At 45.3% G+C, this 20,093-nt stretch overlaps 1 protein-coding gene across 1 annotated transcript in view; it reads left to right on the top strand.

Moving 5' to 3' along the window:
• Positions 1–20,093, top strand: part of LOC138971638 (histone-lysine N-methyltransferase SETDB1-like) — a 75,913-nt gene that overhangs the window by 35,750 nt on the left and 20,070 nt on the right. Inside the window, exons 16-21 of the mRNA XM_070344404.1 lie at positions 11,407–11,679; positions 12,474–12,569; positions 14,111–14,185; positions 15,146–15,251; positions 17,277–17,460; positions 19,871–20,056. Coding sequence (XP_070200505.1) covers positions 11,407–11,679; positions 12,474–12,569; positions 14,111–14,185; positions 15,146–15,251; positions 17,277–17,460; positions 19,871–20,056 — 920 coding nt within the window. The remainder of the gene's footprint in view (positions 1–11,406; positions 11,680–12,473; positions 12,570–14,110; positions 14,186–15,145; positions 15,252–17,276; positions 17,461–19,870; positions 20,057–20,093) is intronic.

Raw genomic sequence — 20,093 nt, 5'->3', positions numbered from 1 at the left:
ATCTTTTTGGGGGCTCACACTTGCCTGCGTTCCCTGGTTACGCTCTTGCGTCTCCTTCGGGTTCACAGACGGCTCCTCCCCGGCAGTACACCGTCCATCACGTGGCGGGTGCGCTAGGGAGCGGCGAAGCGCGCCAGCTTGCCCCCCTGGGATCAGTTTCGGCTGTCCCGGCCTCTGGGGGACAGGCAGCAGCGTCTTGCTTGTCCAGCTCTGGCCTGCAAGATTCTGTCGGCGGTCATCGTCCTGTAGCTCTTGGTTCGGCTGCCGCCGTTCCTGTTTCGAGCTCGCAGGGGGTAGGCTCCTCTGGTTTCCCCTCGGGGCTTCCGGTCGGGCCTACCCGCGGGTTGTCGTCCTCGACTTCCGGTTGTGCTGTGGCAGGCACTTCCGGTGGAGGACAGCGGGCTAGCGGTTCCGGTGGCAGTGTCCCTGCTATCCCGTCCCTGGTCACGCATCGACATCCGGCCCTGACTTCCGGTTCCGCCGCGGCGGTTCCGGTTGTCGGCGGTGCTGTTGGTGGACAGTTTGCGGCGCTTCCGTCTACTGTTCAACCGACGTTAGCCACTTCCTCTTCCGTGGATGGGTGGGTTTCCGGTTTGCCGGACCCTCCTTTCGATGGGGATCAGGAAGGTTTTGCAGAGGAACAGGAAGGGGATGAGGATCGTTCCGAATCCGTTACCCCCTTACGGATTCCCAATAAGCTGGGCCCTACTCTGGAGTTGGCTGCGGAGATAACCTCACGGTACTTCCCTGAGGGTGTCTCCGCCGACTCTACTGTTGTCGCACCCCCTCCTTCTGCTTTGGCAGACTTTGCGGGCGCGGGGGACACGAGGGCGAAGTTCCGTTTCATGGAATCTCCTTCCGTCCCGTTTGTGATGGCTCAGGTGTTGGCGGACGCTAACACACCCTACCCTCTTTTGGCTGCTCATGGGGAAGCCCCCCCTTCTGCCCAGCCTTGGTTAACCTCGGCTCAGGCAGGCGGCGGCCTCCCAGCCAACTCAAGAAGATCGCGGCTGCCTAGCAGGCCACATTCTCTTCTCTCCTCTTTTTCGCTGCCCACAGCTCCACTTCCGGTGACTCCGGAACTGGCTCGCTTGCGGCAGGATGGTTATAGCCGAGATAGGACTTCCGTTTGTACGGAACAGAGTCTACTCGGGCTGGAGGAAAGCGGGCGTTCTTCCCTTGAACTGACCTCTTTAGCGGAAACGCTCATCCGGTCTCTCACGAGAGCCATCGCTTCGTCCATCGAGCCTTTTAGGTTTCGTGACGATGCTATTGAGGCTGATGCTGCCATGCTCCTGGCGGCGCTTGCGAAGGTCACTGACAGTCAGATGACGCTTGCCGCTCGGCTCTACTCTCAGGTGGTGTTCTGGAGGCGCGAGGCTTTTCTTAACGGCTCTCGCCTGACGGATAAGGCCACCATAGACTCTTTGAGAGTCTCTCCCTTTTCAGAGGGTGCGTTGCTGGGGTCACGCTCTTTGGATGCCCTTCGGCAGCAAACTGAGGAAACTCGTGACCAACATGTGGTGCAACTGATGGAACTCGCTCTTAAGCAGCACAGCAACAAACCACGGAGTTCTGCGTCAGCGCCAGACAGCTCTTCTGGGCAGCAGTCGTCTCGCGCAGGTAGGGGTGGGTCACGGTCCCGTCCTTACCAGCGTAAACCTTCCTTCGGGAAGCGGGGGTCTGGGCGCAAGCCCAACCCCCAATGAGCCACCCCCGATCCAGTCACCCCCCCCCCCAGCCTCTACCCTTTTGGTAGCAGGCGGCCTCTTCCGGGTCCTTCCAGCTTGGCTGTCTCGGACAAGCAGCCTATGGAGCATGGGGGTGATTCGATCGGGGTTCCGCCTTCCTTGGCAGGAAGGCAAAGCCCCTTCGTCCAGGGCGCCGGCCAACTTCCGGTTTCCGGTCAGCCCAGACGCTCAGGAGACTTTACAGGCGGAAATCCTTCTCTTTCTGCGGAAGCAGGCTATAGAGGAGTTTCTCGGCCACCCCTTCTTGGGACTTTACGGCAGAATTTTGGTCGTCCCCGGGGTGTTGCACCAAGGCATGGTGTTCGATTCACGGGAGTGGGCAGTCCTTCCCACTCAACGTCGTTTATACAAACTGCAGGCGCGCCCTTTTCAGGCGGCGCTCAGTTCAGTCTGGAATCCGACGTCACATGGCTGGGACGTCTCAGTTCCGTTTCGGGGTCTGGTTGCAGCAGACCACGCCTCAGTGGATGAACACTCCTTGGCTTCTGCAGGGAGTGCCCATAGCGCTTCCTCCTCCTTACACGCATCTCTTTGCGGGCGCAGCACAGAGGGGCTGCGGGGCTCACTTGGACACGCACACGACTTCCGGTCGGTGGTCACAAGAGCAGCGGTCTATGGCACAACATTCGCCTCGAGCTCGAGGCGGTCTTTCTGGGTTTTCATCACTTTCTCTCCGCTTTCCAGGGCACCCATGTGTTGTTTCTTTACGACAACACGGCGGTCTCTGCTTATTCCAACAAACAGGGCGGGTCCCGATCTCGGCTGTGGTCCAGCCGAGCATGCGAGACTCTTTCTTAGATCCTGATCTCGGCTCGCTATCTGCCCGGCTGCCTGAACGTCCTTGCCGACGTCATCAGCCGTTCCTTCCAGATCCTCCACACGGAGTGGACCATCACCCATCAGGCGCTCCTCCTTCTTTGGGCGCAGGTAGAGCGTCTGATGGTCGTCCTTTTGGTTTAAACAGTTTTATTCAGTTGCATAAATACAAAGCCGTTATTGAAAATTGTAATTAAGGGAGCACAACAAGATAAACTTATAAATGTGCTCTTAGAAACAAACGAGTAATGTGGCGGACAATATTGTAAATGCATGATATTTAAACAAATGAAAACAAAAACAACAACAACGATAACTATAGCAACAGTGGTACGGAAATCTCACACACACACAACGCACACTCACACACACACACGTGCACACACACACGTGCACACACACAAAAACACACACACACACACACACACACACACACACACACACACACACACACACACACACACACACATAGAGACACACACATAGAGACACAGAGGACAATCAGATACAGAGAGAGAGAGAGAGAGAGAGAGAGAGAGAGAGAGAGAGAGAGAGAGAGAGAGAGAGAGAGAGAGAGAGAGATATTGCATCCACTATAGATCAATTCAATGCTCTAGTAACAAAATGACTAAACATATGGTGTTAACAAAAACGTTTGCTGTCTAATATAAATTTCTGAATCTGATAAAACAGCGCTGTGTTTTCAGCCAAGGACTTGTCACTATTACCGTACATAGCACACAAAACAGTAATATTATTATTATCTGGTAGAGTATCAATAGTGGTTGCTCTAACATTCGTGTACAATGGACAGTCAAATAAAAAGTGTTCACAATTTTCAACATGAAAACCACACCTGCAGAAAACATCATTTGTCAAATGTCTTTTAAACATATCTGCATTTAAATCGCTTATCTCTAATCTTAATTTACAATGAATGATTTCTGCTTTTCGAACTTTAGAGTAGACATACGGGGGAATTAGAGGGTCATCTCTGGACAAAAATCTTTTAAAACAACCAATTGAATTCGTTTGTTTTATATGATCAGGTAATTCATTCCATAAAGATGTTGCAGAGGGAAAAAAGGAATGCTTATATAATTCAGTTCTACATCGAAACATTTGCCTATCATATGGTTTGCGTCGGTGGTACGGATTTACTGCTGAAATGAGAGATGGTAAGTAATCAAGTAAGTACACTGGCGCTAGACCATTAACTAATTTAAAATAAACGATCAATTTATGTTTTCTGCGCCGTTCTTGCAGTGTTGTAAAACCTGACTCATTGTAAAGTTTTTGATGGCTTGTTCCACGAACAGCTCCGATAATAGTTCTAATAGCATCTAGGTGCATTTTTTCAAGTTCAACTGCCAACATTGCATTGCAATTATCCCATATTACATCTGCATAGTCAAAATGAGGAAGAATAAAAGCCTTATACATCATTTCTAGTGCCTTGCGACTGAGCCGATATTTATAGGAACGCAAACATGCAACTAAAATACGAGCTTTAACAACTATAGAGTGTACATGATGATTCCATTTACAGTCATTTTGCAGATACACGCCCAAATGTTTATGAACAAATTTTAGCGGCAATGTTTCCGGTTGTCTCCTAGTAGAGACAGTAAATAATTCAGTTTTGGACTGATTAAAATTAACTTTCCAATTTTTTGCCCATTGCATTATCTGTTGTGCATCAGAATTCAAAATTTCAGTGCGTTCAAGTGTATTATCGAGGGACACGTACATACTCGTGTCGTCGGCAAATAATTTAATTATTGATTTAATATCAACAACAATGTCATTAATATAAACAAGAAACAGAAGTGGCCCCAAGACTGACCCTTGAGGGACACCAGAATGAACACAGCGGTAATTTGACATGCAACCTTTTATAACTACAGCTTGAGTTCTATCAGACAAATAATCTTTAATCCATTCTAATAACATATCTCTTATACCTATTGCGTATAATTTATAAATCAGACCACGATGCCATACTCTATCGAACGCTTTGGAAATATCAAAAAATATTGCTTGTGATGTACATTGCTTGTCCAAAGATTGACACAAATCGTCATATATACCAAGAAGTTGAAAGACAGTTGAGTCACCTGGAATAAAGCCTGACTGAGATACTGTCAATAAATTATGATCTGTCAAATACGTAAACATATGAGTTTGAATACATTTTTCCATTACTTTACCGATACAGCTTAATAAGGATATTGGGCGATAATTTGTGCATAGTGACTTCTCGCCTTTCTTGTAAACTGGGGTAACATGTGCCACTTTCCAAGCCTTTGGAAATTTACCTTCGGCTAATGATCTACTAAACAGTTTTGAAAGTGGATCAGAGACAACGTCTACGGCTGCTTTAAGAATCTTGTTATGAACAAGATCGGGACCAACTGCCTTGTTTTGGTCAAGGGATTTAATAATTCCAGAAACCATGTCAGTAGTAATAATAAGTGGAGGAGCGGATCCTGGGTGCTCTGACAGGGTTGGAAAAGGATCATCTTCATCATCAACACAAGATTGGTTAACAAAAAATGTATTAAATACTTCTGCTTTCTCCTCATCAGAATAACAAATAATTCCGTTATTGTCAATTGGTGGAATTTCTGACTGTGATAGGCCTTTCTTGGTCATGAATTTATTTACTAACTTCCACCAATCTTTGTTACCAAAATGTATTTGCGAATTTATTCTATCATCCAATTCAATATCATATTCTTCTTTTCTTTTACGAATTTTGTCTACTAAGATGTTTCGAATGCGTCTGAATAACGCCCAACACCACATAGAATCTAAACGTTTAGCTAAACTGTGTATTATTTGTTTTTTCCTTATCAACTTTTTAATTCCCTCGGTTATCCATGGGGCATCTCGTTCATTTATCACAACTGTTTTTACAGGCATACAGTGCTTGGCAGTAGTCATTAGTATATCCGTAAATGATTCGACTGCTGCATCCAGTGGTTCTAAGTTAACAACCTCAGGCCAATCTAGATTTAGCAAATCATCAACAAATTTCCCAATATTGAGTTTTGAATAATTATAAATGGTGCGCTTGAATGAACGTTTTAAATTAACTGTTTTCTTTATTTTAACATACGGGCAAGAATGGTCACTGCAAACTGGAGGGAAAATATCAACTGCATCTATCATGTCTGGACATGGGGTTAATATCAAGTCAATAAGAGTGGATGAATGTTCTGTAATTCGTGTTGGTTCTGTCACGATTTGAAACAAACTATTAACATTTAATAATCGTTGAAGGTGAGGCGGAGGGTTGTTCATACAATCAGCATTAAAATCGCCAAGTATTATCAATTTCTGTGGTGTCCTTGATGCTGACTGAATTGATTCATCAATCAAGTCCCAGTAATTTACATTAGCATCTGGTGGTCTATAAAAAGTACCAACAAGAAGGGTCTCCTGGTCGATTTTGGTTTCCACCCATACCGCCTCTAGAGAAGGTATGCTCAAATCGTATCTGGGTTTGCATATCAAATCACTCTTCACATACACCGCCACACCCCCATGAGCATCACCAGGCCTATCGCATCTTATTGGTGGATGAAAACCATTCAGATTAATATCTTCATTATCAACATCTGTGGACAACCACGTTTCTGATACAGTAATAATATCAAAACGTCCTAATTCGTCCTTTTCGCCACGAGATTTTCACGTCGCCTCCCGATTGTTGTGTCTGTTTCCGGGCCCGGAAGCTTGGCAGATCGACGCGATGACGGTCAGCTGGACAGGGCTAGAGGCTTACGCCTTCCCTCCCACTCCACTCATCGGAAGGGTTCAGCCTAAAGCCGACTTAGAGCGGCTTCATCTCCTTCTCGTGGCACCGCGCTGGCCCAGTCAGCATTAGTTCCTGGACCCCACGCGGCTCACCAGCGGCCCGCCAATCCCGCTCGGCCGCCGGCGAGGGGAGCTTTTCCAGCCCAGAATGGGGACTCTGCACAATCGCCCCGAGGGCCTGGATCCTCACGCCTGGAGAGGGTTCGGAGATCACTGGGGTGCTCAGGCGCCTCCGTTTTCGCTTTTGGACTTAGGCCAGAAGGCTCACAGGCCACCTCCTCTGTCTACTAGTCACACTGGCTGGCTTGGACTCGATGGTTTGCGGCTAACAATGTTGTCCCGGTCGCCCTGCGATCAATGCAGGTCGCAAACCATCTGGCATGGCTCTCCGCTCGGGGACGCGCCGCGTCCGCTTTGCGCGCTCGCCGCTCAGCCATCTCTGTTACTTTTAAGCAACTTGGACGCTCCATCTCCCTCGGGGGAGTTATCGCGAGTGTGCTAAAGGGCGCGGCCCTCAGTTCTGCAACGGAGAGAACTTCTGTCCCGGCTTGGGACGTTCTTCTAGTACTCGAATTTCTCCGTTCTAGTGCTTTTGAACCTTTACAAGACGCTAGTCTCTCTGACCTTACGCGCAAAACTCTCATGCTCATACTGCTCGCTTCCGCGCGGAGGGGCAGTGAGATCCACGGCCTCTCAGGCCTAGACCGGGATATCACTTTCGAAAGAGACGGCTCGGTTTCACTGCGTGTCCGTCCCGATTTTCTCGCCAAGAATCAAAAACCTGGTCAACTTTCACCGATCATTTCCATTCGGCCTCTCCGGGACATTTTTAGCCCCCGGCGATCCGGATCTTTCTAACTGTCCGGTACGCGCGCTTAAGGCTTACTTGTCGCGCACCGCTCCGTTTCGAGCATCAGCTCCGAAGTTGTTGTTTATTTCGAGCATTTCAGCCCGAAATAAAGACTTTGCAAAAACCACGCTTTCCAGATGGTCTTCCACACTTATAAGGCATGCTTATCAGTGGTGGCAGACACAAAAGGAGGGGGGGGGCAGTCAGTCCTTCCTCCTCGATCACCTCGTACGCACGAGGCTTGAGCGTGGGCAACTTCCTTAGCTGTCCTCAAGTCTGGAAGGATGTCAGACGTCCTCAAAGCTGCATACTGGACGACTCATGATGTCTTCCTCAGCTACTACCTCCGGGGCATTGCCAGCACTCATCCGGACGGTACCAACTGCCTCCCAGCTATGGTTGCCGCAGGCCAGATACTTCCAAGAGATTAATGTGAGTATCCCACCGCCTTTATGTGCAATCTGCCATTTATGTGAGTTGAGGTAAGAATATGTGATTGAATCGAAAATTTCAAATCTAAATTTTCATTTAATTAATATACTTACTCAACTCACATCGTTTATACCCTCCCATCCATCCCCGCTAACATTATATGTGTTACAGGTGTGTGTTTCCGTGGGGGAATGACGGCCGGTAGTAGGACCGCGCATGCGCGGGTTACCGGTAGGGGAGGTGACTCCCGTCCTTGACTACGGACTTTGTTTTCTTTGGGAGTTACTTCCCCCCTTACCAGGGTCGAGTACTACTTCAATATCTTAGCAATGAACTGAAGTTAATGCCATTTATGTGAGTTGAGTAAGTATATTAATTAAATGAAAATTTAGATTTGAAATTTTCGAATTAAGTCTAATCACCACCACATTTTGTGTACTAATTAAAAAATGGATGCCCAGTTCAGTCGTGCTATTTATAAGTTTGTCACGCGATTTGTTTTAGCAAAGGGGGGGTGAAAGGGGGATAATTTGTGTTTTTTAACGTTTTTTTGTGTGTGTTTTCTTTTCCACTGCTTTTTTAAAAGTTATTTTTTAACAGAAAGTATTATAAATAATTTTATAACCAAACAAGGTGTAAAACCTATGAATTAGCTGAAATATTGTTAAAATTCTACACAGAAATAAGGAGACAGTACAAAGAAAAAAACAAGCAAATCCCGCATTCACTCACAGCATCCTGACTCAAATGAAACAAAACTGTGACACTCACCAAATGATGTCTAGGTAATCCATATTGAATATAAGTCACATTTTCACAACAAAGTCCCAACTGTACACCTATGAACATTTCCAAAAGGATTAGGCTCCAGCCATCCATTGTTATCAGTGCTGCCATGCCCCCCTTGCAACTACACATTCGAAGATTCATGCAGTACCACCCTAACACGTGTAGTTTGCCGACTCATACTAGCAGCAACAACGGGACTGTTTCTTCCTCAATATCACTGCTATTATCGCTTTCTTGAGGCGAAAACAACACGTCGGAATCATGATCTACAGGGTCCTCAAGATCCAACATCCGAAGAATCTCCTCCCGTGACAAGGCTCGCCTTCGATTCATTTTTTTTCTCGAAAAAAACGTACAAACCAGGCTAATTTTACATATGGCGGAAGGGCACACCGAGTGTGTAAAGGGAAACAACTCAATTTACTGCAAGCTTCAAAAACCGGGAAGCAATCACGAGTCGTGTACCTTGTATGTCTAATACTAAAATAGTCACTTCCCGTCCGTGGGCGTTGCAGCGCTATTACTAATATAGTCACCTCCCGTCGCGAAAGTGTTAAAAGCTCTGCATTTGAAAAGATCTTACACAAATATTAATGGCCCCAAAACGATTTGCCGGTTGGGTACCACATAAACCCAGTGACGGAAAAAATAGGGGTAGGGCAGAGTGTTGCCTGACAATACTTGAACAAATCAGCAATGGCTTGTCCAAATCAACATGGAATATCGTCAGTGGTTACGAAACTTGGGTTAATTAGTTCCACTCTGAAACCAAACAACTGTCGTCTGTTCGGGTGTTTAACCAGGTGACCCAACCCCTGCCAAGTTCAAGTAACAAGAAGCCCTAAAAATTGTTTGCATCTTTTGTCGCTAGATCAAGGCATTTAAACACTGTGACTCTTGAGGACAGGCATACAGTTACGTCTGACTGCTGTGTCCACCACTAATGGTCGAAAATATTTGAGGCTTGGCACAAACACCGTCCAAACACGGGTATTCGAGGGCTTACGCTGTAACATGACAGCGCACCTGTGTATAATACTGCCTTTGCGACAACAGATTTCTTAGCACCAAAGGGAGCACTGTTGCTGGTTGCATCCACCCTATTTTCTTGACATCTCCCCAGGCAAGTTCAGCCTGTTCTCGGATTTCAAGAAATAGCCGCGGAAACCCGGTTAGAGACCCCTGAAGACTCTGTCCGAGCCTTCACGAGGGCCATACCAGGTATAGCTGATGTCACGTGGTCCCAGGCCAGAATGAGAACGTTTGAGAGGATGACCGGTTGGGTGTCGGCTGGGGAAGGATTGATCTAGAAAATAGCTTGGTTAGATTGTTGGTATATGTTTCCGTTTCTGAGATTCTAAATAATTATGGAACAGCCTACGTAGGTGGGTTGACGTGGGTTTGATAGGTTAACTTGTGCAGACCGAATGCCTTCTACAGACACCGCTCAGAAAGGTAGGCCTGCTGTCCATCTTGTTGGGGATGCTTATACAAAATACAGAATAATTTATACAGATGACACATTCAAAAGAAAATGTCCAAGACAGTTTTTTGAGTCACTTGAGAAAAAGTGACTCTATGTAATCGGTCAGTGTTAGTCTGTCCGGCCGGCCGTCCGTCCGTCCGTCCGTCCGTCCGTCCGTAGACACCACCTTAACGTTGGACTTTTCTCGGAAACTATCAAAGCGATCCGGCTCATATTTTGTTTAGTCGTGACCTCCAATGACCTCTACACTTTAACGATGGTTTCGTTGACCTTTGACCTTTTTCAAGGTCACAGGTCAGCGTCAAAGGAAAAATTAGACATTTTATATCTTTGACAAAGTTCATCGGATGTGATTGAAACTTTGTAGGATTATTCTTTACATCAAAGTATTTACATCTGTAGCCTTTTACGAACGTTATCAGAAAAACAAGGGAGATAACTAGCCTTTTCTGTTCGGCAACACACAACTTAACGTTGGGCTTTTCTCGGAAACTATAAAAGTGACCGGGCTCAAATTTTATGTGAACGTGACTCCCAGTGACCTCTACACTTTGACGTCTGCTTTGGTGACCTTTGACCTTTTTCAAGGTCACAGGTATGTCTTGAAGGAAAAAAATTGAAATATCATATCTCTGAAACTATTCATCGGATTTGATTCAAACTTTATAGGATTATTCTTTACATCAAATTATTTACATCTGTATTGTGTTGTGAATAGCAATTTCTTCCTGTCCATCTGATGCCTCATATAATATTCAGAACTGCGAAAGTGACTCGATCGAGCGTTTGCTCTTCTTGTTTTGTTCTCCGGGAGCTTCCACAGATGACTCGCAAAAAGGTGTGTTGATGTGAACTTCATAGGTAAACTTGCACAGGTCGAATGCATTCAACAGATGGCTCCAAGATACATAGGTTTGATTTGGTCATGGTGGGTAAGTTGATACGGGTGAACTTGATGTGGTTAACTTGTACAGACTACTTACATTCAAAAGAAGATGGCCAAAACGGTGGGGTTGATATGTACTGAATAGGTAAACTTGCGCACAGTCTACACACTCAACATGAGTTTTGGGTGTCACTTCAAGTTTTGTGCTGGGATGATATGTTAGGCCTAAAAAAAAATAGGTGTGGTTACGGTAACCCGACCTACCCTATTTTTAGGGGCCGATCCTATAACTTTTTATTACATTTGTCAAAAAAAAAAAAAAAAAAAAAAAAAACCCCGAGTGCAAAAAACGCAATGAAAGCGAAAGCGCCCGTGTCGCACACTTATTTCCCTGTCAAGTAGGTTTAATTTGTACACATTAGAAAAAAAAGTTTAAAAAAAAAAGTGATTGCCTACCTACCTACCCTATTTTTGGGGGCTATGTTACCGTAACCACACCTATTTTTTTGTTGGCCTTAGCAGTGTGTAAACAACATTTCCATCATCTCACTTCATTTCTGTCTTCATCACTCAGCAGCGGCTAACAAGGGGCAACCTCCCAAACCACCCACAGCATCAGCAACAACAACAACGCAAACAGGACAACAGCCAGGGGGAGAGAAGAAGCGTCCTGTGGCACGGAAGAGCACGTCCGGGGTCCCCAGCCTGTTCAAACCACCCAAGGGCCCTCGCTCAGTGGTGGCAGAAGAGAATTTCCCTGGCACCTTACCGGGTTGGAAGGCTCCGTGGCTCCAAAAGGATCGTCGACAGGCAGCACAGCCACAGCAGAAGAAACCCCAGGGTGCAGGTGAGATGATGTGTGTATGCAGTAGCTTGTACCTTGACTGGTAAGTTGACTGAAGAAATGGATGGATACCAGGTGCTTGTAAAGGGATGTGGGAGAAAAGGGAAAACTGCGATTAGAAGGTGAGGAGATTGCGGTGTGTGTGTTTGTGTGTGTGTGTGTGTGTGTGTGCGTGTGTGTGTATGTGTGTGTGTTCTTGTGTGTGTGCATGTGTGTGCGTGTGTGCGTGTGTGCATGCATCCCGCATGCATGCGAGTGTGCATGTCTCGGCATTTTCATTTGTGTCTGTACCAGTGCTGTGTGTGTTACTGTTAGAGTCTATACTTCTTGCCGCCAGGACTGTCTGCCGTCATGAACGCTTTATTGCAATATATACACACTCTTCTTTCTCTGCATCTGCAGGCTACAACTCCATCATAGTTCATATCGATGTCGTCGTGGAATTTTGTCGTAACTCATGTTAGACAGCTTTTCAGCAGAAGGCTATAACTGATTATTTTTTTTATTATGAAACAGAGTTTATATTTGTACCTGGTATGGATCGACAGATAAAATAATAATTAATCATGTATTGTCCATCGTATTTTAGATTATATTTCTCACTGAGAATGATTTACTTAGTCTAAAGCACAAAAACATCAAAATCGCCAAGAATTTTTTTGGAGTTACGCCAAAATTCCGGGAGGATGACGATACACACATTGCGAGTAGACTTTAACCTGTGTGTTTACCTGTCTTAGGAGCAGCCATACTCCATCTTCAGGGGTTTTCTTAACGCTGTCTTGTGGTGTGTGCAGGTGGCGAAGGGTTTGAAGCGAGCAGCATCAGCAGTAACAAGCAGGGCAAGGACATGGCGAGCGTGCTGCAGGAGAGGCTTTCTACCGTGGATCATAGTACGCAGTGTAGTCACTTTGCTGACTCCTTTTGCATTCATTTTGCCTTTTGGCTGTCATTTGAATTTTGCGTTTCTGTGTGATTAATCGTTTTTGATTCTCTCTGTTTTTGTCTGTTTTTGCTCATTTTAGTTTCTGTCTGTGTCAGTCTGTCTCCCTCTCTCTTTCTACCCCACCCCTCTCTCTTTCTACCCCACCCCTCTCTCTTTCTACCCCACCCCTCTCTCTTTCTACCCCACCCCTCTCTCTCTTCGTCTTTGTCTCTCTCCCTCTCTCTGTCTGTCTCTCTCCCTCTCTCTGTCTGTCTCTCTCCCTCTTACAAACCATTACATTACATCATTATTTTGTGATAGGGTGGAGTGGAAGGGGGAAAATAGGCCAGGAAGCATAAATGAGACGCCAAGACAGAGGTTGCGATAACGTGAAGTTCCTTCCTCAATATACAGCCGCACACAACTCGTCGGAACTTGAATTACGATCCCGGTCGAAAGTCACTTCGCTTATAAAAACCCAGCTCTAAAACGTTTGTTCAACTGAACACACACACACAAAGTCTCTCTAAACAATCCTCGACTGATCACTCCTTCGCCAAAATACAGTTATAATGGCCCAAACTACACTACTTGCATTGATTATTTCAGAAACACAAACATCGTTCAACTACAACTAAAACATCACAATCCAAGATACGCACACTGACACGTCTTCACACTTCGAAATCACACCGGGTACTCTTCTAGCCCACGCTATTATTCTGACTCACGCGCGCACCCGTTCAAACAATCAACCAATAAGAAACCAGCCTCCATACACACCTACAATTAGCTACAACACACAATAATCCTAGCGGGAGACACAACTTGGGTCAGGGGAAGATAATAGACAGGGAGTAAAAGAGAGGGACAACAGTACATGAAATCGCCACACGGCTACAATTTAATAAAGCTACCCACAGATATGGGTCGGTCAACTTGATCCCACCAATTCCACGAATTGACCTGTATAAGACCAGTCTTGCTTTTTCGGGTACTTCAGTTTGGAATTCACTTCCATCATCCTTTAAGCACTTAAAGTCATTAAAAAGTTTTTAAAAATGTGTTAAAAACCACTTAATGTCTGAGTAGTTTAACGCCTTTTGATTTACCACACTTAGTATTACGTCAAAGATATGCTGTGCAATGTATATTCTGAACATATTTTTATTGTACTATTGCTACATGTTCGATTGCTACCAGCTTGTATTTATAATTACCTGCATAGTATGCATTTGATTTTATGAATAACCACATATGTATGCTCTTTCCGTGCATAAAACACGAGCGTACGTGGGAGTTTCAGCCCATGAAAGAAGAAGAAGAAGACAGAGTGAATCTCAAACAGTTTCTCTTCTTTCAGTATGTGACATCACTTCAAAGGGATTAATTCGGGACTGTGTCACCACAATTTTTATTTATCTTTCTTACCTTGGAACTAGGCAGAGTTTGTTAGTTTGAGAGGGAGTACTCGAAACATGCTAATTCAATGTCTCTGTTTCATTGCAGTGGATGACGGAGAGGCACTGGGAGAGCGCTTGGACACAGTCATCGACACGAAAGGGAAAGAGCGCAAAAAGTTTGGTAAGGATCACATCTGTAGGTTTTGTGTGTGTGTGTGTGTGTGTGTGTGTGTGTGTGTGTGTGTGTGTGTGTGTGTGCGTGCGTGCGTGCGTGCGTGCGTGCGTGCGTGCGTGCGTGGATGCGTGCATGCATATGCGTGCGTGCATGCGTGAGTGTGTGTGTGTGTAATAGCAAGATCTAGATCAACACTTTTCAGGACGTGTACGTCATCAAATCTAGTTTGTACGTCACGCGTTTGCGAAGATCTGCAGTCTTGGTGGGAGCACTACAACGTATGCATTTGGAACATTGGAGAAAAAAGTGAGTCACGGGTGACGCAATATCGACACGTACACGTACAGGTCTTTGCTACACGTTCGACCATCCAGAACACTGTATTAGACAGTGGGAACCTTTGGACTTGACCTGAAGGTTGGAACACATTGTTGCTGATGTTAATGAAAGTATCATTTTTTTTTTTTTTTTTTTTTTTTTTTTTTTTAATTGTTGAAATTGTTTAATAACTCAAACCGCGTACATTTCAGGAAATTGTTGTATTGTTTGGTGTTATCAAACAACCATTGTGTCAGTGTAAGTGATGTCAGCAAGATCTGTGAACTTAAAGCAGTAAGACTTCAAGCGTGCAGTTCATTGTTTTGTATTTACTGATTGATCAATCAATGCCTTTATCTACGTATTGATTGTTCGATTTCTACACTTGTCATTGTATTTATTCCTTACGTGTTTATATGTGTGTGTGTGTGTGTGTGGGAGGGGGAGCAGTCAAATTATACCTTGCACGTACTTTTGCACTAAGCGATTCGTGCAGTTTCATTCTTTCGTTCTTTCTTCTGGCTATTAATTGATGTAAACAAGACTTTATTCAATTTGTATCATGAAATGAACACTATGTGGCATTTAGGATTTCTAACTTAAGCATAGTGCTTATTTTAAGCAATAAAGTATCATTTGTTGTTCCAGTGCCCCATTCATGTTGCCCTCAGTGTGTGAAGGATGTGGAGGAGGACAAAGAAAAGAACGTGGGCAAAAATCCTCTGCTCTTCCCCCTTCTGTGTGGATGGGAAAGGTGGGTGCACCTGGTTTTCTGCATTTTGGAGGCCAAAAGAAGAGGTTGATGTTTGAAAGTGTCTCGGAAAGATAAATGAAAAGACCAAACAATAATGTACTCATGTGTTTGACGAAGACGATACGAATAACAAAGCACAAAGTGTCCACCACTGGGGTTGCCCTCAGGCACAAAACTGAAAGAGTTTGACATTCACATCCAATCCCTGGAGCAGCTTCCTCAAAACAAACCCTACTGGGGCAGTCTGACTGGTTCTGGTGCCCAGACCGCTGAAGTCAAGAGAACTGCTGTTGCAGAACAAAAGCGTTCACTCGGCAAAGCCAGAGCTGCCAGTACTCCAAGTGCCGAACCTTCCCATGTGTGTCCTTCATGTGGGAGAGGACTCATTGCCCGGATAGGCCTCATCTGCCTCCTCCAGACCCATCAGACCAGACACCCAAGCAAACCATGAATCTCTGGTCATCTTCAAGAACGAAGGATGAACAACATATACATTTACTAACACAACATGGCTGTTTCTGTTACAGTCATTGTAGATTTCATTGGGATTGTGTACCTTCTCAATAGATGAAGGTTGGACGGGCGCAGTGGTAAGACGTCGGCTTCCTAATCGGGAGGTCGTGAGTTCGAATCCCGGTCGCTGCCGCCTGGTGGGTTAAGAGTGGAGAATTGTCCGATCTCCCAGGTCAACTTATGTGCAGACCTGCTAGTGACTTAACCCCCTTCGTGTGTACACGCAAGCACAAGACCAAGTGCGCACGAACAAGGTCCTGTAATCCCTGTCGGTTATGGAAACACGAAAATACCCGGCATGCCTACCCAACGAAAGCGGAGTGAAGCTTACTCTGCTCAGAGTATAGTGTGGGGAACCCAAAATGGGCAAACAAGCTCACACGTCACCATAATTCCTGGAAGGCTGAAGAAGAAGAAGAAGATGAAGGTTGGAAATAACTCAGGATTCTTTTTAGGGGAGGGGGGGGGGGGGGGGGGAGGCAGGGCCGTTGAAGAGTTGTGCCCCTTCAAAGCAGAGAGGAAGGCAATGACGGTGTCACAGTGAAAACTGAGCTCTGATGTGTATGTCAAGTAGTGTTCGCTTGATATGAAGCCCTTTTCTGTCAAAAATATGCTGGCCGTGCATCCACAGCTCAGTGGCTGCGGGTGATTTCCTCACAGCCAATAAACAAAACTGACAGAATTATTTCTGGAAATCATCTATTTCAGCAACTGCAAGTTGAGTCTTTGGTAGTATCGTTTTATTAACGGACATTTTTTGATGGGTGTTTGAATTTGAAACAAATCAGTGGGATTGTGTGTAGGTGGCGAAAGTGGATGACTTGAACATTAAATTTATTTTGTATTTTTTATATTTTTTATAAAAGATGTCGCCAAAATCATTTACTGCAGCGGTACCTGCGATGAAAGGACACCCTTGGGACCAACCGAAAGTGTCCCTTCATTGCAGGCAGCCTTAAATGACAGGTATATTTGTATGAAGTAAATAGGCAGAGGGACAAGAGGTGTCCTTTCATGGGAGGGGCCACTTAACACAGGTGCCACTGTAGAATCTTTGGGAAAAAAATGAAAATGAAAGAGATGCAGTAAATCTGTCCTTGCAGCAGCGTTTTGCAAGTACAGCAGTACCTGCGATGTGTGTCCCATCCGATGAGAGGACACCTCCCTTAAAAGGACACCTGTTATCCCTTTTGTATTATCTCTCCTAAAATATACCTGTCATGACAGGCCACCTGCAATGTAGGGACACTTTTGGCTGGTCTCAGGGGTGTCCTTTCATGACAGGTACCACTGTATAACATACATATAAAATCAAATAACATTTTGCAATCATGATGCATTCCATAAAATAAGTCACAGACCAGAACTTCTGACTTCGGCCAAAATGTTTTCCAAGATGCAACCTAATAAAGTTAGCAGATTGCATATAATCATAGTCTTTACAGAGAGCTTGGTAAAGGATGCTGTTACTGGAAAAAGCACTGAACAAACAAGCTATTGTGACTGTTGCAGGCAAATCACCAAGATGCGTCCAACTGGCAGAAAGGGTGTCATCTTCCGGACTCCGTGCGGGCGACGTTTGCGGTGCATCGAAGAAATTGACGACTTCCTGGCCATCACAGAATCTCAGCTGTTCATTGACCATTTCTGTTTTGACCCCTGGCTTCACGTGCACACAGAGTTTGTACCTGTCAAGGTGAGCTATGCAGTGTTGTTCCCAGGCCTCGGTCTTCAGTCTTATACACATACAGTGCTTTTTTGAAAGCTGTGATAAAGTGTTCAAAAGATGTCTATGAAATGAGCTATTTGAAGAAACAGATCATGAAGAAACAGGCAGCCAGCAGCAAGATTTAGAGAAAGAGCACACACACACACACACACACACTCACACTCACACTCACACACGCACAGACACACACTCACACACACACACACACACACACACTCACACTCACACTCACACACTTATCTGTTTTCAGGCTTTCTTGATCTGACGCATTGTCCTGACCCCAGACTGGTCGAATGTTTGATAGCTTTTACACATAGGATATCTTCCAACACAACAACGTTTTGCTGTCGGGACAATTTGACCTATATATATATATATCTATATATATATACGACTAGTGTCTGTGTGTCTGTCTGTCTGTCTGTCTGTGTGTCTGTGCGCGGCCAAGGTTCTCGATGGATCTGTTTCAAATTTGGTGATCATATCTGATCATATTCAGGTACACCCTGGACACAACCTGGTCGATGAGATATTTCAACACGTGCTCCCAGCGCGCTGAACCGATTTTGTTTTTTTTGGTCTGGATCCACTACCAGTAACTCTTCCTTATCTTCTCCAGTGTTTTCTGCCGCGATTATCTCCCTTCTTCCGTGTGGCGTCAATCCATATTCTCGTTACTACGTTACTATTTTTAGAAGGTCACTGCACGTTACTATTTTTAGAAGGTCTCCAGTGTTTTGCGCGTTTATCTCCTTTCCTTCGTGCGCCGGCGAAGCCGGCGTACACCCGGCAAAGCCGGGTCCCAGGCGCAGCCTGGTATTTGGCTCTACTTCTTCCCGGCGAAGCCGGTACCCGGTGAAGCGGGTAATCGTCTAGTATATATATATACTAGATGATTACCCGCTTATATACAGATGATTACCCGCTTCGCCGGGTACCGGCTTTGCCGGGATACCCGGCTTCGCCGGGAAGAAGTAGAGCCGAAGGTGAGTGGCGCACCGTTCGCCGGCTTCGCGCACCGTACGCGATTGACGCCACACGAAGGAAGGGAGATAAACGCGCAAAACACTGGAGAAGATAAGGAAGAGTTACTGGGAATGGATGTACAGAAAAACCATAAAAACCAAAATCGGTTCAGCGCTGCGCGCTGAGAGCACGTGTTGAAAATTTTCATCGACCAGATTGTGTCCGGGGTCTACCTGAATATGCCCACCAAATTTGAAGCAGATCCATCGAGAACTTTGGCCGTGCATAGCGAACAGACAGAAAGACAGACAGACAGACACACACACACAAGCCGTATAGATATATATATGTTTTGAAGCCAGGTCCAACTGACCTATTGTCTTCTGTGTCTGGGAACAACACTGGCTATGACTGTTTTGTGTGTGAAGAGACACATTCTGGAAATAACTCTGTTGGGTTTGCATGTGTTGTGAAAGAGTGAATACTCTTGCTTTTAGTGAGGCAAGCTTTTTACATACGTTTCAGTCACACCCCTCGCTAGTGACTGGCCTATAACTCCCTCGAAATCGGCGTATGCTGCCTGAATGGCGGGGTAAAAACGGTCATACACGTACAACTCCACTTGTGCTTAAAACATGAGTGAACGTGGGAGTCTAAGCCCATGAACGAAGAAAAAGAAGAAGACTGGCCTGTAATGTCACATTGGAAAGTTTGACTTGCTAAAAGAAAGAACATTTCACACCCCATACAAACGTGACAGAGTGATTTCTGAGCATCATCTTTTGATGTGTGCCAATTTGTTTCTTCTTTCAAATTCGTTTTCATGTTGGAGATCATAAAGGGATGATTTGAGTGGATGCCTTTTTTAACTACAACATCAGGGTAAAACATTCCCAACACACACACACACACACACACACACACACTCACACACTCACACTCACACCCACACCCACACACACACACACACACACACACACACACTCACACACACACAAACATGCTCACACACACACTCACACACACACTCAAACACTCACACACACACACACACACACACACACACACACTCACACTCACACACTCATGGCGCTAATATTTTTTCAAACTGGTACACACATTTTTATGATGAAAACTATCCAGAAAAAAAGGTAGGCTGGTCATTGGAACCTGTAAGAGTCCAACTGAGAGTACTGGTTTTGTTGTTTTACCAGCGAAAAAAACGGTAGTTCTAAAAATCAACCAGTAGGTTATAAAGGCAGCCAATTATTTTCCGGTATTTTTTCATTTGAACCGGTAAAATACCGGTAATTACCGGTTAACGCCAATACTGCAACATGCACACATTCAATACTGTCAGTCCTCATACACGAACAGCATGTTCAATTCCGGACCAATTTTTCATTTGCAGACATTCTGTGACATCAAAGACTTATCTTACGGCAAAGAGAAGGTCCCTATCTCCTGCGTCAACGCCATTGACCGCGAGTATCCAGCATACGTGGAATATTCCAGCTACAGAATTCCAGCCACAGGCGTCAAGATTCCTCTGGATGATGAGTTTCTTCAGTGTTGCGACTGCACAGACAACTGCAGGGTAAAGAGAGATAGAGAGATTAGCTTTGCAATCACGG

This window comes from Littorina saxatilis, linkage group LG7 (assembly GCF_037325665.1).
Source record: "Littorina saxatilis isolate snail1 linkage group LG7, US_GU_Lsax_2.0, whole genome shotgun sequence".
Taxonomy (NCBI): domain Eukaryota; kingdom Metazoa; phylum Mollusca; class Gastropoda; order Littorinimorpha; family Littorinidae; genus Littorina; species Littorina saxatilis.
The sequence above is the reverse complement of the archived record's forward strand: the minus strand, read 5'-3'. Positions and strand labels throughout refer to the sequence as shown.